General features: G+C 38.2%; 1 protein-coding gene across 1 annotated transcript in view; it reads right to left on the bottom strand.

Moving 5' to 3' along the window:
- LOC107581615 (protein diaphanous homolog 3-like) overlaps positions 1-24,902 on the bottom strand; it is a 344,565-nt gene that overhangs the window by 254,520 nt on the left and 65,143 nt on the right. Inside the window, exons 2-3 of the mRNA XM_016267247.1 lie at positions 17,120-17,293; positions 14,297-14,401 (exon numbers count right to left, since the gene is read on the bottom strand). Coding sequence (XP_016122733.1) covers positions 14,297-14,401; positions 17,120-17,293 — 279 coding nt within the window. The remainder of the gene's footprint in view (positions 1-14,296; positions 14,402-17,119; positions 17,294-24,902) is intronic.

The following is a 24,902-nucleotide window of genomic DNA, read 5'->3' as shown; positions in this document are numbered from 1 at the left end:
TCATTGGTCTATAAACTGATGGAAAGCAGGTTCCCTGATACCATGCCTAAATAATCAGGTTAATCCAGAACTAGTTTGGATGGTAGCCTGTTTCATGCATGTAACATTTGCCAACTCTATTGTTCCCTTTTACAATGAAATGGTTGAATTCCAGAGCACATATCTGGAGCTGAACAAAAGAGCCACACCGTGAATGTGGGATAAATTTATCAGTCCCATTATCATCCAAGTATTAAAACCCAATAATTATTTAATGATCAACAATTGTGTGATATTTTGAAGAGGACACAAAAGTGGAATGGAAAGGTTAGTTACAGGTTAATCTTTGTAATTACCGAGCAAGTTATTATTCCATGAAGCAGACGAGGGTGTAAGATCAGCATTGAGTCTGTCGATTCATTACTTTCAGTAGCATTTCTCTAAATATGTGACACTCCCATGAACCAGGGATCATAAATAATGGAGGTAGGGATTATGATGATGGTGCTGAAAACATGTTTAGAGTTCACCTTCCTGCTGTGTCTTATTGCGTTCCCATTCACAGCTCAAATGCGGTTGGTCTGTGTCACTAATGGATGTATACTGTGACTAATTAAGGGATGAGTGTTGGTCTGAGTGTGTCTCGGGTATGTATGCAGTCTATCTTTATTCATTAGCTATCAGAACATGATGAGTCAACATCCTCCATTAGCTCTCACTGATACCGTGTCCTGACCATCCACCATTTCTATAATCAGTGCCAACCATCCTCACTGCATAAGTAGCTACATCCTTTTCATGTGAATTTTATTTGGAATGTCAGTAAGGTTTGCTGAAGTGCAATTCACAGGCAATGGATTCTGGGAAATAAAATGTTTTGTCTACTCTAGAAGTTAATTTATATTGATATTGTGAAAAGATTAAAACAAAAGGCCTATATATATTATTTTAGTTTTATAAATTTAATTTGTCTATCATTCTATCCATCCATCTATCTATCCACCCATTAGTCGATCCATCCACAGTTCTATCCATCCAGCTTTCCATCTACTGAATCTATTCTATCCATTTATCAATCTATGATGAATCTGTATTTATTCTACTTCCTTATATTAAATTTCAAATTGCAACCTGTTTGCTACCTCAAAATCAGGAATTGAAAAATTATTTATAAGGCATTCTCAATTCAGTTCTTCTGAATACCACTTAATTCTGGCCATCCATGCCACTTGTATCCCAATGACAGGGATTTGTTGTTTCCAGCTCTTTTATTATCACTTAATGAGCACTAAACAAGACCTAATGACAACACATCAATTGCCAAAAGACCAAAAGCTTTGACTACGACCATCCATTCCAGGTACAGCAAATGGTAATTATATCCAGAATCTATGCTGGCAATAGCAAGGTGAATGTTTTTAAATGTGAATGTTATTAACAGCGAGAGGGAGAGGAGCCTATGCCAGAATCTATAGTTTCAATTACCAGGCAAGACGAAGGAGCAGAGCCAACAGGAAAGGCTTCACTGAGAGAGGCAATTATTCGTCAAGAACACAGACAGGGGGTAAACAACTGGGCCTGAATGTCAAAAGACAAGAGATGGAGAGAGTGAGAGATGAAGGAGGGCAGGAACAGGAGAGTGCAGAAGAGAGAGAGAGAAACTCCAGGACGTTTTCCACATTTAAAGTAATGTCCATCCATCAAACTAGTCAAAGTAGTGTAAGAAGAAGCTTATTTGAGTATGAAAAAGGAAATTTCGAAAACACCAATACATCACCGTCCGTTCTGTCCAACAGATAAAATTTTTTAAAAAGGCTTTACAATAAACTGTGTATAACCTAACAAGAAAGGATGTAAAAAATTACATATTTTCAAAGTCGAGTAGGTGGTGGGTAGCTTGAATGAACAGTCAGTCTAAACCAAAAGCCCAGGAAAACAAGTCTGATAATAATAATAAGACTCAATTAAAGAAGTGAAATGTCACATTCTGTAATACAACAAAATAAAGAGAAGAAAAAACTATTTTCAAGTAACTAATTCAAATTTGCAAGTGCACTTTTAATTTTTCAACGTTGTAAAAGAAAACGCAAAGATGCACTCACAGGAGAGAAAAAAAGTATTTATTATTAGTGGTTCAACAGATCACAAATCTCACGGTTCGGATTACATTACGGTTTTTGACCCACGGATCAGATCATTTTTCGGATCAGCAAGAAAAGGAAATTATTTCAATTTAACTTGCTTTCCATTTATTACTTAAAGCAAAGTACTTCTTTGATACCACAGCAAATACTACTAGATTAACTAAGAAAGTTTAAACATGATTAAAGAGACAAGAGAACAGGCAGTAAAAATAGGAACAAATACACAAATTACAAGCATAGATAAATACAACAGAATGTTACAAATAAAATAAGGTTGGTAGTATTCAAATCCAGAAATGTAATAATTACTTGGCCCAGAACAGACAGCATCTGTTGCTGTGCCCATAGAGAACAGTGCGCGAGTAACGAATCGAGTTCACTTTCACCTTTTCTTTCTAGAATTGTTTAAAGGGGAGATAACACACACAGTTTCACTCAATCTCATGTTAATCTTGAGTACCTATTAGGGCCGTGTATCACCAGCAGAGTCACGATACGATACGTATCACGATACAGAGGCCACGATACAATACGTATCACGATACGGGACAGCACTGAATTTCACCTCAGAAGAAATGAGTAAAACAGCTCTACTTACTACCCTAGCAGGGGAGATAGCACTTTCTAGGCAAGGGCTCAAAGAGACCGCTACTTAAAGACCCTAAAAAAGGGGAGCAGACACTGAGCTAGCACACATATATCCTCAGATAGCTATGCACCTAGGAAGGGCTACCAGAAGGGGGACCGACTGAAACTACCCAGACCACAAAGAGTGGTCTGTCTACTTGCGTACGACCCAAAGAGGGGAGACAGCACTGTCTAGGTAAGGGCTCAAGAGATCGCTACTTAAAACCTTAGGCAGGGGAGCGATCACGGAGCTAGCACATAGCTAACCTCAAATAGCAGGTTCTAGGAAAGGGTCCCAGTACATGAGAGGGCTCACCGCAATTGCAGTAGAACACAGCTAGCCACAGATAGCTGTATTCAAGTAAGCCCGTCCTGCCAAAAAAATGGCTGGAATATAACCACCCTCAGGAGGCTATATTAAGGAGGTCCCTAATCCATGTCAGTCTCACAGTAGGCTAGCAAAGCACCGTGCTATTGACGAAGATCTCACAAGAGGGAGATCCAGACCATCATCAGTAAATGATTCGCTAAAGAGTGAACACAAACATCATAGTCCGAAATCAAGCCTGATGTAAGCGGTAGCCATAGCACTAGAGGGCTGGACACCGCTATCCTCGAATAGCAGTTCTCTCAGATAAGGCTGAAAATTACCCAGGGCACGGAAGTGGGCTGTTTATTTAAAACCCTGAAAGGGAGACAGCACAGTCCAGGCAACCTAAAAACCCCAAAAGGGAAGCGGTCTCCGTGCTGGAACACAGCTATCCTCAAATAGCAGATACCTAAACAAAAGCTTCAGCACTTACTCGAACACTTGTGCCAAGGGGAACCCAACCTAGTTATTAGAATCTAGGCTTGAATATAGCTGCCCTCAGACCGCCATATTCCAGAGCAAAAGATATTCCCCATAACCACTCTAGGTGCTGAAAATCCTTGGAGAGAAAACTCGCAAGCCTCTCTCCACAGAAGACCCAGCGAGGCTCTCCACACACACACACAATAACATGCATATCAGAGAGGCACGGCCAAGCTGAATATAGCTCTGTCCACGATCTCGCAGGATCAGGGCTGAAACGACTCCGTGCTCATACTTCATCATCATAACAACCCAACAATATCTGTGGCACACAACCCGTATAGAGAGTAGGGCTGTGTATCACCAGCAAAGTCACGGTACGTATCACGATACAGAGGCCACGATACAATACGTATCACGATACGGGACAGCACTGAATTTCACCTCAGAAGAAATGAGTAAAACAGCTGTTTATTAAACAAGGCATACCATAGGGCCGTTGCTAACTATTGGCAGAACAGGCAGTTGACCTCTGCATTATGAAGGGCCTCTATAACTGTACCACAGTACAATATAGGTAATGGCATTTGTTTCATATTTACATTGGGCACTTTCCACTAGGTACAATTATATTCTGATTGTTTGCATCTTGTTTTTAAGCCCATAAATAATAATGTACTCGTTCTAATAAACGCGCACACAGACATTCTTTTTTGCATTTAGACAAACTTTTTAGCACTGCCCCGCAATTTTATCAATAAAACAGCTTAATTGCTGAAGAGCTACATTATCTTTCTCAACAAGGAGCTGGTAACATCATCGTTTCTAAAGCAATTAAAGCCACAGCTTCACTGTTAATAGAGAAACGCGGCAAAACGGTGGTAATTCATACATACAAAGCCTCTCTCTCTCTCATAAATGAACACTTGATGAATTACACTTTTCTGAGAATAGAATATTGAAGAGGAGATCGCTAAACTGCAAGCTAACTGGTGTTTTCAGAAAGCAAGCGCTTTTATCCACAGAGGAGAGACAGCGCGTGCAAATGGTTGCCAGGTTGACAAAAAACAAATAAGACATTTAGCAGACATTTTAGTGTCTCTATATATCAGGCAACCCCGGTTGTTTTCCTCTGCGGCCAGATTAAACCTCGTTGTAGCCTATATATTATGCTCTATTCATAATTTTTTAGAAACCTTGCACTTTTCTACTCCGTTTTAAACTGTGTTCTTGTATTCAAATTAAGCGCGGTCCACTGCACCGCAAGTGCTACAATATCGATACAGGGCCAGCTGTCGTATTGATGTATCAAACACAGCACTAGTACCTATAGAGTAGTACTGCATCCTTTATATCTCCAAAAAGTCTTTAGTTTTATCATATTTATAAAATAAAGATACAGCTTTAGGATTCTCTCCGGAAAAACCAGAGCTCCTGGAGGCGTGCCATGGGCGGAGCTAAAGATTGACGAGCACTTGAGCTCCGACTGCCAACAAAATACAGACATTTGATGCAGTTTCACTTACCGTCTACAGTTCTGACTCATGACCGGGCTCTTTTATAGCCCGACCGCTCCATCCTTCAGTATCAAATGATGTGCAAATACAGCATTGAACTGGGCCTTGGTTATAAAACGTTCGTCAACAAACACATTTGTGAAACTCCGTTGCTGCTCCGGAAAAACAAACTGCATCCATTGTTGAACAAAGTTATCTTTCCCTTACAACCAAAAACACACTTCTTTGGAGACATTCTTCTCGAGCGAGTCGGATGAAACGTGTTGATGGCCGCGCTCTTGCTCGTGCTCTGGTCGATTTGTGCGCAGGTGCGCTCTTCCGGGAGAAATGCCCATATAAGAAGTTCCACCCTAGTCTACATCATGAAGAGCCACGATCGGAAAAAAAAAACTCAGAAACTTGTACAAACCCGGAAGTAAGATTTTTAGCACAGAAATACTCCGTCATACATACAAATTGTTTTTTGACATTTTGTCCATGCTTAGAAAGAGAATCCAACTCTTTAACAGTGTAAACAACTCTGAATGCATGAAACAGCATTGCTTGGTTAATATATAATAATAAAATTTGCTTGGTTGTGTAAATACGAACAAATTATACACTTATACTCTATTATGGTTACATTTTGCAATTAATCCGCGGATCACATGCGTGCCGAACCGTGGGGCTTGGTCCGTACGGATCACGGATCAATTACGATCCATTTAATCACTATTTATTATACGTCTGGGAATGCAGGTTAAGAAGCATTTCTGTAAAACACCTTTATTGCCTTCAAAAGGTTTTAGTGTTTTTTTATTTATTTGGAGAAAAACAGATGTTGGATCATATATTTTGAGGTAATCTTTCTGACAAAATTCAATAGATTCCAATACATTGGCAGTTTTATCATCATGATTGTCCCAGGACTACGAACGAATTTCAGCACTCCAAATGCAGAAAGAGACTAAAGCTGATTGGAGAAAAACCACAAGCCCCGACCAGCCACTCAAGATAGCAAATACAATCCAAATTGAATCATCCTGAAATCTCCAAGCACTCCAAAATAATTAAATTCTCAGCGGAAAGAGAGGAACGGCATTATAATTAAAACTCCCTTGTTCTTGTTTCTCTTCCATCATTCGCAGGCCCTGTAAACGAACGCAAAGCTAACCGACAGGAGGATTAGATTGGGGAATTAATTTCGGTAGGGAAAAATGCATTTTTATCCACCTTGCTTGAATCCTGCATATAGAGTTTCCACTTGTGTGGAGCATGTCATGCAATGAAGAACTGGAGGATTTGTTGAAAACACAATTCGAAGATGTGTACGCTTGTCAGTCTGTCTCGCCACATTGGGACTTAAAAAAGCAGACAAACAATCCTCTAAGCGATGTGGCTTAAAACTAAGAAATCAATCTAATGCAGGTAGCTCTAAACAGCATGTATAAGAATGTAAAAAAGTGCTTGGGGCAAAGACTCCTAACCTGTAGTTTTTTTGACAAGTACCTGATGCTATTTTTTTTATCCTAATGCTAAACTAGCAAATTCAAATGCAAATCAAGCAGCAAGTTCATTAACCTATAAGCCGACTGAGGTATATCATGTTAAAGGGGTCCTATTATGCTTTTTCACTTTTTCAACTTTAGTTAGTCTGTAATGTTGCTGTTTGAGCATAAAAAAGATCTGCAAAGTTACAAAGCTCAAAGTCCACTTCAAAAGGAGATATTTAATTTAACAGAAATCACTTTTCAAAAACTACAACGCATATTTTCCGGGATTTGTGATATCACAAATATCGACGAATGGGACGAGACCTGGTTGAGCTGCACTAGAGAAAGCAACGAGTGTTATCACTAAGTCGGAGACACGCTAGCTTTCCCAAGGCAGACGAACTTGGAGTGGTTACAATCGTACGGGTTTAAATCGCGCTCAAATTGATTTGATTTTGATGCAATATTTACACTGAAGCTCACAGGTGGCTATGGTAAGGTTCATGAAATTTCCCGACCAGGTGCAGAGTGGTGCCAATTAGAGGTCGACCGATATATCGGTCGGCCGATATATCGGGCCGATATTTGTCATTTTTTAATATATCGGCATCGGCCGATATCCGTGTTTAGTAGCGCCGATTTAAAGTCAGGCACGTCCGCGAGCAGCCCCGTGTTATTGGTGCGGTGGAAAGTGCTGCTGCCGCATGTGAAGGACCCCAAGCCAAAACTTTTGGAAGATTCAACAACAGGCCTGGGAGATAAAAGCAAGGCTTAAATTCTGATATTTCAAAGTCCTATGGCCATATATTTACTATATATTACTAGTAAACTATGAAGTGTTGCTTCACTTAGTGAAAGAAAAAACGAATAGCATAGAACCGTCGGGAACTGGCATAATGCTACAGCTGGTTAAAGGTTCGCTTACTTGCAGTTAACTTTAAGGACTGTTGTCGAAAACTATCAGCAGCTTGCTTGCTAACATATTAGCCCCAATGTTATAAGTTCTGTTTTATTTTTCCTGTATCGGAGTCGGAGAATTTCACTCTGTGCGTGGGGTGGAGAAGGTGGCAGCTCTCACAAACACTGCAGCGTGATCGAGGGTTACGTTACTCCACCCCGCTCACAGACAGCACCGCGCTCGGAGACACAGAGCTGTCCTGGAGCAGCCCAGAACGGTGAATAACATTTGTTCGGAAGCATGGTTTGATGCAGACAACAGCCGGGTTTCCATCCAACTTATTTGCATATTGCATTAATGAAAAAAAGCTGAAGAATATGCGCTTCTGCGTGTGTTTCCATCAACTGTGTAACGCAAATAAAAATTGACATCAGCCTAATAAAAGTGACGTGTTCCGACCAATATATACGACGCACAGTTATTATCCTCATTAAACCCGTCTAACGTTAACCGTCAAGAATGTCAGAAATCACTAAGGGTTTAGCCCTTTTTTTTTTTTGTAATTACTAGATTATGGTAATTTGGTTTGTAACTTGTAAGCAATCTGTTAACAACAAAAACAACACATACAACCCTCTACATTGAGAGTAAATCACTCGCATATGCAACTAAATCTTCACTCCGGGCGATTGGCCATCGGCTGACCCTGACCTCTAAACATCGGCATCGGTTATAGAAAAACCCATATCGGTCGATCTCTAGTGCCAATCACAACACACACTGGCAGTTTATTACATTTAAAGGTGAAATATCATGAAAATCTAACTTTTCCAGGTTTTAAGTGCTATAATCAGGTCCCCGGTGCATCTACCAACCAAGGAAAGTCACTTTGTTTTGATAAGCCTTTTTCTGCACGCGTCTGAGAAAACGAGCGCGTCTGATTTCGCTCCCCTAGTGACGTGGCAAAGGGATCTCATTATAATATTACCGCCCCTTAATCTGTAAGTTTCCACCCACGGCGCCATCATTTTGATTTCGCAAGCGACAACGGTGTACCAGCTCTAATGCCATGGCGAAAGTTTGAGCAAAACATGCTAACTGTTCTGTCTTTGGCTGCACAGACGAGCACAGAACACTGTTTAGAGTCCCAGCCTCAGAGGAGACAACAGAGCAGTGGATTTATTGATTTATTTACTGTATATTGCTGCTGCCACACAGATCTAAAATAATCAAGCGATTTATTTCCCAGCTGTTTACCTTCACAGACATAACCGACTGTTTTTGTAACTCATGTGTTTTTAACGTAAACTTGTGTGTGAATGAGAGCTTAGTTTATTACTCGCATGCTGTGGCAGCCGCTTTCTGTCCATGTGCTTCAGACGTGTGTGCTCAGAAAACCGTATATCTGAAGTTTAAACTCATATGGTTTAAAACGTATGATTTCAGCTCGATAAACATGATAATCGGAACCAAAACAGATGTTTATTAGCAGATACGAGCTGTAAAGGCGCAGCTCTATTCTGGAAAAGGGGGCAGGGAGCAGCAGCTAATTTGTATTTAAAGACACAGGCCCGAAAAACAGCGTGTTTCTGCTTCCACTCAAAATAGGCATTTTCAAAATTATATAATAAATTATCTGTGAAGTAATTTGAGCTGAAACTTCACAGACACATTCTGGGGACACCAGAGACTTAATTTACATATTGTAAAAAGGGGCATAATATGTCTCCTTTAATATAATCATTTCAAACTTGTGCTTTTGTGAACTTGACTATTAGCTAGGGGTGAGAATCGCAGGGTACCTCACGATACGATATGAATCACGATACATGGCTCACGATACGATAATATCCCGATACAGCAATTCTGCGATAATTGATTGTAACAAACGTTTGTAGTCACGGGAAGGCGGCGGCGGGAACCGACGCATTATCATTAACTCCACCGGCCTCGATCCGTTCCCACGGCTCTCGGCCACGCCCCTCTTGTCACATACCTCCATCGCCCCTCGTAGGCCAGGGGGTACTCACGAGACTGCGCTCTAACTTCACCTGTACAAAAGTTCTGTAAATCAAATTGAACATGCTAAGTAAATTAATCATTTTATTCTTGGACTTATTAGAAGCTTACACTTGTCTTTGTGCGTAAACCAACACATTTAACTGCTTATCAACTTTATATATAGCCAATATATATTAGGGATGTAACGATTACCGGTTTGACGATAAATAATGATAAAATTCCCGATGGTTAGTATTATCGTTTCATATTTTAATTATCATTAAAACCGTATTAGATTACCGCGATTTGAACAACTCACGATAAATAAATACTGTCCAGCATAAAGCACAGTAACAGTCTCACGTGCGCACAGCACGCAGAGTAGTTTCGTTTTGAGTGAAAACAGGGAGGGAAAGCTGGGAGGTTTTAAAAGAGTGCTAAGGGAATTATACAAATTAATATATGAATGAATTAATTATATGAATGTACCTCTGAAGGTTCTGACTGTCTTCAGAAACGATTCGATGGCATTTTGTTTTCATCTTCGCTCCATGTAATACCTAAAGGAAGTGTTCTTAATCGCAATACTGCTTTGTCCACGGAGGTTACGGGAAACAGCTTTTCCATAAGCGCCACCTGCTGTCAGCGAGTGGATTTACAGATACTGATATTTACATTCAGTCTGTGTGCAGTTTCTGTCTGGCCAAAAACGGACCAAATTTGCATGCCCTGCTGTAAATTTTGACCGGTTGATGAAAAACAAGCTTATGTGGATTCTACACATTTAAACAATTCAGATAAGTTATCCAGAATTATTTATGGAACAGATAAAATACGTATAATCATTTATTAATCAATTATCATTTTGACTTAACTCTTTTCTTTATTTAAAGGCTGAAATGTGAGGTTTACCTTTTTATGAAACTTTTTCAAAGCTTTATTTGAACATTTACATTAGATATTTGAACATGCTATTAAACTGTTGTCATTTAAAATCCAAACATCATTGGTAATGTTATTGTTTTAGTGATCATGCAAATAAAAAGTCATTTTATTTGTTGATTTTATAAATATAAAACTTGAAGTGATTTATGTGTTGGTACTTTTTGAACATCTCCAGCACATTTTAACAATACCGTGATAATACTGATAACCGTGATAATTTTGGTCACTATAATCCTGATAAGAAATTTTCATACCGTTACATCCCTAATATGTATAGAATTTCAAAACATTTCAAAATTTACCTGGTGTTTTCTCAACCTTTCCTCTCCTCTCATCATAAAAATGGAGCACCACACATGACATAGCCGTTCACATCGCCTCTTTTGCGTGCTCAGGTTTGTTATTTCAAATATAGACGCGCAGCAAGCACACTGCATACTTCTGCACCGCATTACGGCTCTGACGAGGTTTTGTTTCGTCGTCTATGCCATAGCAGATTTATGTTTCTGCCGGCCGGTGCCCACTGCATAACATGCACTTGCAATATCTGAGAAAGAGGGAGAGCATCCAGTTTTGTTAACATAAAATTGGACGCGCCGGCGGCACTCTCTCTCACTCATATAGTGAGGGAAATCCACCTGCGATCCGAGCAGAGAGGTTAAGGCTACTAATGGACTGAATATGTGCTTGCAGTAATAACGTGATCGGTGCCCTATGGTCCACGCTGATAGCTGGTCCGGGGCAGTTTTTTAGTTCTCATCTCCATAAACATATATATAGCAGTCGAGCTAATAGTGGCCGGAAATCTGTTTATCCTTCGGTTCCTCCTGCTTCCCCATCTTCATAGAAAACGCGAAAGAAGGTGGAAATGGCGCGGTCATAATTTCCACGCATTTTTAGACACTGGGAGCAGGGAAAGTGCCTTATTATAGTAATTAAAATATTGATATTTGGTGCCAGATATCGATTCTCGTATCGCATGGAGAAGAACAACGATATATCGCCATATCGATATATTGTCCAACCCCTACTACTAGCTAGACCTTAGCAAATTAATTTGAGATTGTCAAACCTGTTTCTGTCAGTCCTGTTACTTTTCAGGGTAACAGGTTTTGAAATTTGGGTAAGAGGGATGACATAGATTAGGTGTCACCCTGCTTTTAAAGATTGTCTGTGTAAAATGCAAACATGTTTAAAGTTCACCCTGTGTGTAATTTTGAGCTAATGCCTATATCATTCAGTGGCATATGAGCATGAGTTACATTTTAGTTAGTATTGTTGGTAGTGTTACTGTTACTATTGTTGTTAATGACAGGGATAGGATGATCAGTTTCAATAACTCATTTTTTTCCATAACTCATTGTCAAAAATGCATCCATGTAAATTCAATTATAAACAAAAGCAGCAAGGTGAGAGCAGACCTTCACCCCAGTCTTGCAATGTTCAAGAAAGTCAAGTTCTTTGTCTGGTTTCAGATGATCACAGAAAGACCAAGATCTGATCATCTTCCTTTACTAATAAAGTATAAATAAATTACGAATCAGATCCCTTTAGGGCTGTCAAAAAAATATTAGAATTTCAAATATTCGTCAAATGTAAAATACAAATCCACATTCGAATGCAAAAACGTTGCATTCTAATTTTAGGTGTGCATTAAGGAGGCAGCCCTATCAGTGACGCACGAGATGCGATGCCGATGTAAGTGTCATTGCATTTTAATGTTTTTGTTAACCTATCCAGTTGAAGCCACTAGATGCGGCGCTGCTGCGTTGTTAATTACAAATATTGCCGGAAAAGAGAACATCAATGCGGAGAAGATCTTGTTCACGTCAAAACTGAAACCAAGCCGTTCACACAGAACGCATATTTCGTGCATTTTCTAGAGGGACATCTATCACCGTTGCACTCACGTCTCACACAAAAGAACCGCATGTTTAGAAAGCCATATAAAATTTATGCAAGTTCAACTTTGAAAAAAACATATCTCGAGACTTTATGGCGGGGTGCATATTTCGTGCATTTTCTAGAGGGACATCTATCACCGTTGCACTCACGTCTCACACAAAAGAACCGCATGTTTAGAAAGCCATATAAAATTTATGCAAGTTCAACTTTGAAAAAAACATATCTCGAGACTTTATGGCGGGTTTTTTCCCTATCCCACTGCAACTCGTGTTTTTAAATGAAAAATGTACTCCGTGTGATTGGCTTTCGGCCCTTTGTATTAAACTATGCATACACGATGCTGTTTAGTTTATAGTCGTTTAAGCAACTTAATTATAAATGGTTTATAAACATTATTTTAAACATTATGCCCTTTTTTTCACAGATAGTCTGTTTTCTTATGCTTTGAGTACGTGCATTAGGAATATTTTGCTTGATGCGCCCTCTGGTGGACTCAGGAGAAAAGCCAAAAGCTTTTCTTCACCCTAACTGAAATTATGCATTTTAAATTCTAATATGATTCGAATTTTGATCATATTTAAGTAAAAAATTCAAATTTATTTTTTCAGCCATTTTGACAGCACTAGATCTCTTAGAAATGTAATGTGCTAAATCATCAATGATCTGACTTAAACTGAAAAATGGACTGTTTACTATTGTCATACAACTATGCCAAGTAAGTGCAAAACAATATAATGCTATTTAAAATTGTAAAACTGTACAGTATTATGTAAAAAAAATATGTGCAGTGTGCTGAAGAATGTGTGTCCTGTCAGCCCTGTTACTCTGGTCAGTCCTGTGACTATGATGTTAATCCTGTTACTGTCATTAATTTCATAAAAATTTTAAAAAATTATATTTGATACAGCCTTCCAGGTTTTTCCATTTATTTTGGACAAAGCCCTTTTTTAACATCTCTCTTGTAAAAAATATATATATATTTCTTAATTGACATGTGGTCACCCTCCAAAATTAGGATGATGTTCTTGGTCATCTGAATGACAAATATAAAAATATTTTTTAAAAATCCAAAATTTGAAACAATTTCAGTGAAAAGAGGGATTAAAATGCTGCTTGTGTGAAAACTATTACATAGTTCAAATTAAACTATTATCATCTAGCAACGCTTGTGTCGGTAACAGGGTTGACAAAAATATCAAAACATGTAGAAAAATAGCCATAAAATAATAAATTACATAGCTTGAGATGGCACAATACAATTTCTTGTCATTTTAAGGTGTCTTCATTTCATGGATATTTAAAAAATGTTGATTAAACTTATTTTTTTATTTTTCCCAGTGGAAAAGGCACCGATTTCGTGGAATGACACTTTTATATTAATATCTTTATTTCTCAACAGTATTCAGTATTTCCCTCCAGTATTCTAGCATAAAAAGCTCCAGACTATTTGCAGAAAAGCAAGCTACACATTGGGAGATGATGTAAAATCACATCTTGCCATCCTTTACGACAGCATTATGAGTTCATAAGTATACATGAGGAGGTTCAACACCTCCCTCTCACCTCAGGACAAGAGAACAAAAGAGAAACTAAAATGAGGGCAATCATCTCCAATAAATACAGTCTTTAGCCTGTCAATGTTCTCATAAGAGGCCTGCATTTACAGATATTTTTATCAGGGCAAACCCACCAGTACAATAACAGACTTGTACGTAGTCGGCAAAGGCACACAACAACAAGTGAACACAGACACACAGTGTCTCTGTGGTGATTCTGCACCTTTGCTTATTAGTTTCTGTTTTACAAAGATGCTGACATATTGGACACAGGAACTGATTGGATGACCTTTAGGTCAAAAGAGTCTGTCTTCTTATTCAGTATCAGGGTTAGTAATGGAAATCCATTATGAAGCAAAAGGAAGCTCAAAGGGACAGGACAGGAATCAAATGTATTTACTGCTCATCCTTTCAGGTTTATATGTTAGTCTGTGTGGCTGCAATCATTCTTTGACTTACGGTTTTTGCAGCTGTGATGATGTACTGAAGGACCATCTCCCTTTTTGTGCTCAAGTCTTTTTCTCTGAGAGGAGCTTTCTTCTCTTCATTAAGATTCATATCCTCCTGAAAACACAGACCACACATGTAAGAGAAGAAAAATACATCTCTTTACAAGAAAAATCCTCTTAAGATCGTCGGTATTGTGACCAGCTTTATGAGATTCTCCATCATAAGTGGCAAAACCTCTGACCCCAAACACAAGGGTCTTTCAAATCATATACTGATTTCAAAATATTTCTAATCAAAAGAAAATAGTACTGGAGTTGCTGGTTGTAAACATAGTGGAGAAAGGCAAAGAGCATCTTTGCATCTTGACTTTTCAATGCTTACATGAATCAAATCATGCCTAACACCTGTTCTTTTTGGAACTGCAAATAAATTAAACCGCAGGAAGTCAACCTCTGCTTGTGAATTCATCAAGCAGATATGACTTTAAGAAAAAGGAAAGGAGATGAAAATGACAAAAACAAAGAATACTGATAATGCATCTTAAGCAAAAAAAATATATAATTTTTATAATCATTCATATAGACTGACTCCACTGAATACTCCACTTTTGTGGGAACAACAGAAAAGGTTTGACCACCCAATGCTCTCCACTGCATTTTTATTACACATAGAAAAATGGTCACAAATGTACACACATTCAAAATTTATGAGCATGTAAGCCTTTTCACATCACTACACACCCCATCTAATATTTTTAATACTTAAACTGATTAATGTCTCAAAGGTGTTCCAAAAGGACCCCTTTTTGAGTGACTAGGTAGCTATATGCAATTTTCTTCCCCATCAAAACTGTTGTTGTAATTTATTTCAGAGTGTCAGCTACTGTTGTATACATTTTCTATATATTTAGTTCTATAGATTTTCTATATATTTATTATGTTAGGTATCATTTCATTTGTCTTAAACAAATGTTGTAATTCTACTGTTATGCTGGGTTGCTAAAGGTTAAAGCTGATTGTAAAAATATGCCTGGTTTTCTGCAGGAGTCACTGAGTGTTTTGATGAAACACTTTAAAAATTAAAACAGTTAATGAATAAAGGGCCATTTTTTGCTCAATTGTCATAAGATTGGCTATTCTAAATATCTGTTGTCTATGTGGACACATTTTTTGTGTGCGATTTTGTGAGATCTTTTGAAAATTAGTACCTAATACAAGCCTGACTGATGAAGTCATGAATTATGTATTAGAAAATCTAATGGGCCAATTTCTGAAAAGATTAGAAATTAACAGTGAAACAGAAATGAGCATGTTCATAAATCTGAACCTGTTGTACTGCTAAAATAGACATTGGCAGATATATTTGGCAATTCTACTTCCCAGATTACTGAAGCAACAGTCCTGTGCCAAAACAAACTAGCGAGCTGCACTTCTCAAACTCACTATCTCTGACAGAGATGGAGACAGAGAAAAGAACTAGGGTGCATCCGTGGACAGTTTACAACTACCATCAACAGAGAGAAAGGGCAAGGAAATCTCTAGGCAAAAGACAGAACAATAAAATCGATAAGAGAGAAGAAAAGAAAGAGATGAGAGGGAAAGACAATAACGGCTGCATACGATGTTGAGCGCAACTGTCCTAGTGCCCTCCAGCCTTATTTCCCTTTCCCCACAGCACTCTCTCTCCCTTTCTTCCCTTTTCTGAGATGATAGATCAGCAGAGCCGTTTAAGATTTCACTGATGGGTTCGCAGGTGTGATGCAGTCCTCGTGTGTCAGAGAGAAAGAGAGAGGAGGATGCTGGGATAGGCGCGGATCCATTACCACCGTTGGACCTGTCACCTCTTCTGGCATGCTCATGTATCCAAACTCATACTTGCTGTGACTAATGACTGCGTCTCTGCCCACGTTATCCACACTCTTCCTTCTCTACCCAGCAGTGGCTGCTCCTGTCACTTAATCCTGCGCTCGGAGATGCTGCTCAACTGCTAACACCACCTCCACTCTAAGAAAGGGCACTGACGAGGACCTCCGTACGACAGCACTAAGGCAACGGAAGACTGTGCAATGTTTTAAAATCATACTTGTGGGAAATTTGATGAAATAGATGTGCTTGAGATGAACGTGTAAAAAACGTGCAACGGAATTCAGTTAACTTTCAACAGCTGTAGATTGTTGTAGCTGTAGAAACCTGAAGGATTGAGAAAAGTCAAAAAAGTTTGTAAAGTGAATTTTTTTTACATTTAATTTGACAAACATATTAGTACAATACATTAAAATAAATTAAAATTCTAGTGAACAGGCATTCTACAAAATTATTTTTGTTATAAATGTGCACTTTTTGTCTAAGTCCAAATCAAAACTAGACTGTAGGGGTTATTTTCTTTTTGTGCATTTTCTTTTATTTACCACAACAAGCTAAGCTGCTTGCAAACATTTGTCAGTGACTGTATGATGCATGTTCAATATGATACAAAAGTGAGTAAGTGTTTGAGTATGCATGTATTTATAGGCATGAGGGCCTCGTCCTACTATGAATACGAGCTGATTGAGGTCAGTGACCCATAACAATCCATTTCATCATGAAAAGGTTGCGTTTCCATAAAACATAATTGCAAATAAACCTCTAGTGATTATTGTGGTTGAAAGGTTGATAAAGGTCATTGAGTAGGAGTGATAATTAGATGTTTTTTTACATGTCCACAGTACGTGTACAATGGCATGAATGCAGATCAACAAATACTTCACTCTCACAGAATGTTTGTTTTTATTTACGAATGTGTGTTTCACAACATAATTCAAAGTAAATGTTTTTGTCTACAATTACATCTTACCATCATTTTCTCAAAGAGGGCAAGGATTTCCTTCTCTGATGTGATCTTTGAAGAAAGCTCCTCAAATTCAGAGGAAGTGGACCAGTCATCAAAAGAGGAATGCTTGGACATGTGGGAGAGGGGTGGCCGTTCCTTTTTACTGCCAGGGATCCGGATACTGGAAAATCTGTCCAGCTAAAAGAAAGATTAGACATTTAAGAGAGTATGAGTGAGACTAGCTCAATGGTAATTATTAGTAGGGCTGAACGATTTTGGAAAACAATCTAATTGCGATTTTTTTTTTACCAATATTGCGATTGCGATTTAACATGCAATTATTTTTTTTAAAGCTCTTTATATTCTGTATTATTCAACAAAGACAAGCTATAAATCATTGTATAGTATGACCAACGCACTATTAGATAGATTAAACATAAATGTTCTTTTCTGTAGGCCAGGCCTATATGTTACGATGAAATTAGGTGATGCATGAATTGATATGAATGACATTTTTATTTAACAACTACAATCACAGTATATTTACTGTAATAAGTATGACAACATAAAGCACTGACAAATAAGCCTGGTGTAAACATTAATGTGAAAGTCAGTAACAAATCACACAATCTAAAGTAGATTGCAGAAATATAAAAACAAATCTGTTGCTTTACCACACTACTTTAGGTAATTCATAGTCACTGTAATAAACATATGTAAACATGTGGACTGCTTGCCTTGTTCTATTTATGACATACTGACACAAAGTTAAAATGATTTGCAGCCGTCACTTTGCCGCATCCAGTGTAGAGCTGTTGCGGCGCGGTATAGACACAGTGAGTGAAGCCGAGAGCAAGATATGCCTCGTCATATTTTCTGTATTTATCTTTTGAATGACCAGCACCTGCCTGGGTCTGTGCGACTTCATCTATGGCTTTTCTCTTTGCTTTCACAAACCGATCCATCTCCCATTCTAAGTTACGTCCTTTGGCTGTTTACTTATTTCTTTTCTTTTTCTGCTGATGGCCTGCGCCCGACTTGAAGCAGCACTGCTTAGACCGATGGGTGTGTGTCATCAAAGTACTGAGAGAGCTATAAGAGAGCGCGGACGTCTCCTTATGCTTTCTCTCGCCGTACTTTGATGTCATACACCGATCTGATCTTCAAGTCGAACACACCTCTTTACTCTCGCGTGTCACGTGACCGAGTAATCGCAGCCTCTGCGATTGAAAAAACTAAAATTTTCAAATCGCGATATTATCGCAAATGCAATTAATCTTTCAGCCTTAATTATTAGTCTATTGATTATTTCTCCATTAAGGTAAACATACAAAATATTCAATATAATTCAAAACTAGTTCACAGACAATGTTACAAAAGCATTCAATATCAAAATAAATTCTATTTATCAAAAAATTCTGATCTGAAAGGTATCATAGCTTCCTTAAAAATATTAAATGGTTCAGTTTTTTTTCTAGGCTTGATTGTGTTATGGGCTGCAGTCTGATATATGTTAATGCTTCGTTTAAAAAAAATAAAAAAAATAAAAAATACGCATTATTTTTCACATAATTTACCTTTATTCCACACCACTCTGTCCCTTCTCTGAGAAACGCGCTGATAATTTCCTGTTTTTATGAAGCCCCGCCCTCAGAAATAGCGATGGGCTCTGATTGGTTAGCTAGTCCAGTGTGTTATGATTGGCTAAACCGCCTCTAGGGCGTGTCTAAACATCCCGCCCCTCACCTCAGTGGCATGTGCTCCGGTTGTATTGTAAACAACGGCATAGTTAATATTTCTTCTGTAAAGCAGAGCAGCATGGCCCCGCCCCCTTTGCTGCCTTTTCCCGAGGGCGGGGTTTATCTGGGTTTGTTACGTCACGAACCCGGGAAGTAACTTCTTGTATTCCCTACCAGCCGTTTTTGTAGGCATTAAACTGCCAGAATTTTAAAAGGTGAAATCTCCATTTGCATTGAAATTTCAGCTTCGTAACTTTGCAGATATTGTTTATGCTCAAACAGCAACATTACACACTAACGTTAAAAAAGTGAAATCGCAATCAACCACCCCTTTAAGCAACAACTGTGTTCAACTGTGATAATAAGAAATGTTTGCATGAGGACTGAATCTGCATATTAGAATGATTTCTGAAGGCTCACGTGACACTAAAGACTGCATTAATCTCTGCTGAAATTTTATATTTTAAAATATATTAAAACAGAAAAAAAGATACTTTAAATTGTATTTTGTATATATAAAATATATATTTTGTTAAACATGTATAAAAAGAAAATGTATAAAAATGTATACATAAATATTATAAAAATAATTACATTACATTACAAAAACAAATGTTTCTCACAAAACACCAAATTATTAATAAGAAAACAAAAGCACAACAAACTGTGGCAAAAACACACATTCCCTCCTCATATTGCATTACTCTACTTTTTTAATAATAATGTTATTATATAACACTATTAGTGCTGTCAAAATTTGCACATTAACGCAGGGGATTAATTTTTCCAGTTTAAAGGTGTTACAAATATTTAACAGCGTTAACGCAAGGGCGGACCTAGGGTTGGCCACCACACTCACAACTGCTGCTTTTGTCTCTTTTTCTTGACAAGAATTGCATTTATTTAGATGCAGAATGTATTTACGAGCACATCAAACGAGAGACTTCGAGATGAGCACTCCACTTCGCCTCAGCGCAAACGAGTGGAATAAAATGAGTGCAGAAATGATACAGGTGACAAGGAGCTTCAATAGAACAGTGAACTGCAGTCAGATGAGATGTTGTCAGGCCATGTGTTAGTAAAAACAAATCTTCCTGTCCTGTCAGCCGTTATACTGGGCTCGTAGTGTGTGCTCATCAATTACATGCACAAATACGGCAGTGTGCAAATGAAACTGTGCATGCATGTCAGATCCGCGTCGTGTTCAGCAGCGGCAGCTCTTAAAGTAATATCAGCCAAATAACCGAATAACCCAGCTGCTGTGATGTCTGTTAATCAAATAAACAAAAAAGCGTTTGATAACTTCATTCAATTTCTGTACTTGCTGAAGGGCACAGATATCACATTTATTACAATGGGTTTATGTGAAGATTGTTTGAGTTCACTTAAATTAGAAGCTGTTATTTTTTAAAGTCTAATAAATGTTCAAATTGATAGCTCTCAATTATACTGTAATGTTGAATGGCTATAGTTAATGGTTAAATATTAGTAAAAATATATTTCCTAGAGACATCAGTAATAATGGTATCAGTGATACTCACCTTCAGTCATAAAAAAAGATGCCATTAAACAAATATTAAAAATATACTGCCTTTATGTTGTTTCTACATTAATTTGAAGATTGAATATGAAATTACTGCAATATAAAAGTATATTTAAAAACTTAGGTCGGATTAATCAATTAATCGCAATTAATTTCAGAAAAATTTTGATTAATTAGTTCATTTTTTAATAGATTAACAGCACTAAATATTATTAATAAATTATTATTAGTAGTAGTAACCAGTTTTATTATTATTATTATTATTACTAAAACATCCCCAAAAGTTTTTCCATCACCATTATTATAGCTCTGCAGTTGTGAATAAAGGGCAACACTGCACAAACTAGTCAAACAGACAGAATGTAATGTGTTAATAGCTCTATAGACTGTTGATGAGGTTAAAACTTTTGCAACAAGGCAACAAATCTAAGGCACAGCGGTCTTGTACATACCTACTAATGGCCTCAAAAGACCGGCCTAAACTGAACAGAAGTTCAAAAGCTTTCACATCTTTATCAAACACCCACTTTAGCACTGTGAACTTTATGATCAGTTTTAGCTTCCTTATTGTAAGCAGACTTTCATTAGAAGTCTGTCAGCTTCACATTCAGCATGCCTAACAAACAGAGCATCCAGGGATACAGTGTAACTCGCCGTCGATTTATATCGAGGTGGTGGGCCCCCGCATCACACAGATAATGATTTCCTAATTGGATTAGATTTGTCAGAGAGCTGTTTTCTCTCTCTCGGCCTGTGGGCGCAACAGGGAGAAGATGGGCGATTGAGATGTCAGCGTTGGCTGAAAAGGTAGGTGGTTTATTTTCAGGGGCCTTGCCCCCTTTCTTTCGAGGGGTGGGTGAATTAGCAGCAGTTATCTTAGAAAATATATTTTTCACCGACGCCACCCATCGCGCATTATCTCAGTAAGAAGGAGAGCAACACGCTGAGATAATCAGCAATGACACTGATGTAAAATTAATTAAACACAAGCAGTAGATCAGTGTAGCTAGCGACTACAGTGCACGGAGCCAACGCAGGGAGCAAATGCATGGTGTCTGATACCAAACGACACCATCATCTGTCTAATTTGGTTTGCTGCTGCCCTAAAGCGTCTCTTCGCTACATTGAGTGATGGCACTGATCAATTTAATCACAGAGATTCATCCCCAGTGGTGGGAAGAAGCGCTTTGCTATTCTACACTCGTTACTGGTGAATAGATAAATAAATATGTGCAGCCGCTACCTCGATAACAACAACAGGCATCATACCGCAGCCGAAGCAAGCTGATCTAGATGATGAAGTGCTTTTCAGGGCTGTTTAGGTGTTTATGAGTGAGCCTGCACCTTACTTTCATGCAATCTCTCTCTCCCTTTCTCACCAACAGACACTTTGATGTTACTAATGGCTCCATTCCCCTTCATTGCTCTTCTGATCACTCCACCAGACCCCTCTTCAGTAATTCAGCCTCAGCACCAAAACACATTTCTACCATGACCAAACAGCAGCCCTCACTTGGAAAAAAGCCCTCCATTATCTAAGGACATGATTCACTCATCGAAAACATGTTCTACACCATTCTGACACCCCACAAATTCCACACAAAAATGCATCTGTTAATTCAACATTCGTCATTAAAGGAGTAGTTAACTCAAAATAAAAATTTGCTGAAAATAAACTCACCCTAAGGCTACTCAAGGTTTACAGTAGATGAGTTGGTTTGTTCATTTTGACAAATTTAGAATTGCATAACTTGCTCACCAATGGATCCTCTGCAGTGAATGGGGGCCATCAGAGTCCAAACAGCTGATAAAAGCATTACAATGATATATTAAAAAATTCACGACTTCAGTCCATCAATTAACATCTTTTAAAATGAAAGCTGCATGTTTGTAAGAAATAAAATCATTAAGGCATTTACGAAATTGTCACTTCTGGCCAAAAAAAGTCCATAATCCAAAATAAAATCCACAATTTCTCTCCTGATTCAGACGAGATGACCTTTTCACTGGAGAAAGCAACTTTATGGATAGAAGACTCATAATTTTAGCTGGAAGCAGTGGTTTGAAGGTGGATTTGTTTCTTATAAATATGCAGCTTTTTGTTTCACAAGAAGATATTAATTGATGGACTGGAGTTGTGTGGAGTATTGATGCTTTTATCAGTTGTCTGAACTCTCATTCTGATGGCACCCATTCACTAAGGATCCTCACAGGAACCACTGGTGAGCAAGTGATGTAATGCAAAATTTCTACAAATCTGTTCCAATGAAGAAAAAACTCATCTAGCCTACATCTTGGATGGCCTGAGGGTGAGTACACTTTCAGTAAGTTTTCATTTTTGGAACAATTCCTTTAATTTTGTTCTTCTTCTTTGCATTCATGCATCTGCTTCTGGACCCTATAACCATTCACTCGTGTTCATTCAGGACCACACCTTTAGGGTGCATGTGCATTATAGAGAGAGAGAGAGAGAGAGAGAAAATGAGTGTCCCGGCGGCATCTACCTCATCATAATCCTGATTACCCTGTTTCTGGGTCTTCCCTCCCTCTAGCAACTAGAGACTGAGAATCGATACCAAACCAACACAAATAAAAACACATTTTGATGCTAATCAATAATGCAAAAGAAACAAAACACATTTTAAGAGCACAAGAGTGATCCTACAATAAAGGAGGATGGTGAGAAAGAGAGAGAGAGAGATGGAGTAAAGGACCCAGAAGGTGAAGAATTAAAAAAGAAAAGATTAAAATGTATTGAGGAAAGGAAAACTGGAGAAGAGATGAATAGTGAGTAAGCATGGCAGAAGTGAGGAAAGCGAGAAGGATGATATGAGATGAATCACGGAGGTGATTGCAGTGCTAAATGCCAAAGTTGGTGCTATTCACCATGAGGGTAAAAAACGGCTACTGAGTTCCATCGATAAGATGGCCTAGGTGCTGTTTAAATTTACTCACTGCTCCACTCCATGACCTAAAGTTCTCCATCCAAAATATTTCATTACCTTAAGCTGGTGCTAGCGGAAACAGATCCAGCTGCACAGGCTTGATACCAACAATGTTTAATGAAATTCAGACTAGTAGCCTACATCAAATTCTAATACGCTGCAGAATTCCACACAGCAACATCTTTGTTTCATCACTCTAACAAACAAATTAAACAAATCAAACACAGTTCCACAAAGCTTTGTAAAAAAGAATTAAAAAATTGTTAGCCGGATTTTGCATTTGTTAACGGGTTTTCTGACTTTCTGAAGGATTACTTAGTACAAGGATTACTATAAGTTTTTCAATCTAAATTAGGGGTGTGCAATGTGACATTTTTGATTGTGGACGATTAAAATGTCTCCACGATCTGCTTTTGAAGAAATATCATAGTATTGTGCTACAGCACACCTCCGTCTCAATATACTGTACAACACGACATACATTCACATCAAATGTTAACTCTGCGGTAGAGTTAGTTACACTCAAAGGGCACTGCACTTATTCGCAATCACAAAAGTCCATTATTTGCATGTGCTTTAAAGTAGGGATGCGCCAATTCGATATTCATATTGGGTATCGGCGATACTTTTTTGTCGGATTGGGTATCGGTCAGACAGGGCCGATCCAAATCCGAGATTGTGCATATTATTCTGTGTTACTTCTGAAGCCATACGATAGCTTAAAGGGTTACTCCACCCCAAAATGAAAATGTTGTCATTAATCACTTACCCCCATGCTGTTCCAAACCTGTAAAAGCTTCGTTCGTCTTCGGAACACAATTTAAGATATTTTGGATGAAAACCGGGAGGCTTGTGACTGTCACATTGACTGCCAATTAAATTACACTGTCAAGGTCCAGAAAAGTATGAAAGACATCGTAAGAACAGTCCATCTGCCATCAGTGGTTCAACCGTAACGTTACGAAGCGACGAGAATACTTTTTGTACGCGAAGAAAACAAAAATAACGACTTTATTCAACAATTCGTCTCCTCTTGGTCTCTCCACATCACCGTAGCACCATTTTAGAGAATATCCGCTGAATGAAGCAAGCAGTGTACGCTCTTCTGTGTCAGCCGCACTGCACGGATGTGCTGTTTTCACTCAAATCAAACCGTAAATACACGTAGAAACCGTATGCCTTTAATGTGAGATACATATGAATATTTAAGTCCTTATATTAAAGTTCACACAAACTCTTTTCTCCGCTGTGGCTGTCAGTCATTCGTTCAGCCTTTAAACCCTGGTCGCATTCGGTTACAGCAGTCAGCTCGGTAAAGCTTTCTCCAAGATCATTCTGTGTTCCCATTATTATACTTGATTTGTAAATAAATGTCTATGTTAATTTCACTTGGATGAAATGAAACATTCAGCACATTTTCCACTTGCTCTTAAAATTTAGTTTTAATTACTTTTTCTTATTTGTGCATGTTTGAATTGTATTTAGCTTTTTTTATTTAAATGTTTTAGTTTTGAAATGTTGTTGTATGCATTTGTCATTTTTATTTAATTTCTTTTATTTTCTTAAATGTGTGTGTATAT

The sequence above is a fragment of the Sinocyclocheilus grahami genome, unplaced genomic scaffold (assembly GCF_001515645.1).
Source record: "Sinocyclocheilus grahami isolate Dianchi unplaced genomic scaffold, SAMN03320097.WGS_v1.1 scaffold3.1, whole genome shotgun sequence".
NCBI lineage: Eukaryota > Metazoa > Chordata > Actinopteri > Cypriniformes > Cyprinidae > Sinocyclocheilus > Sinocyclocheilus grahami.
Note: the sequence above shows the minus strand (reverse complement) of the source record. Positions and strands in the feature narration are given on the sequence as shown.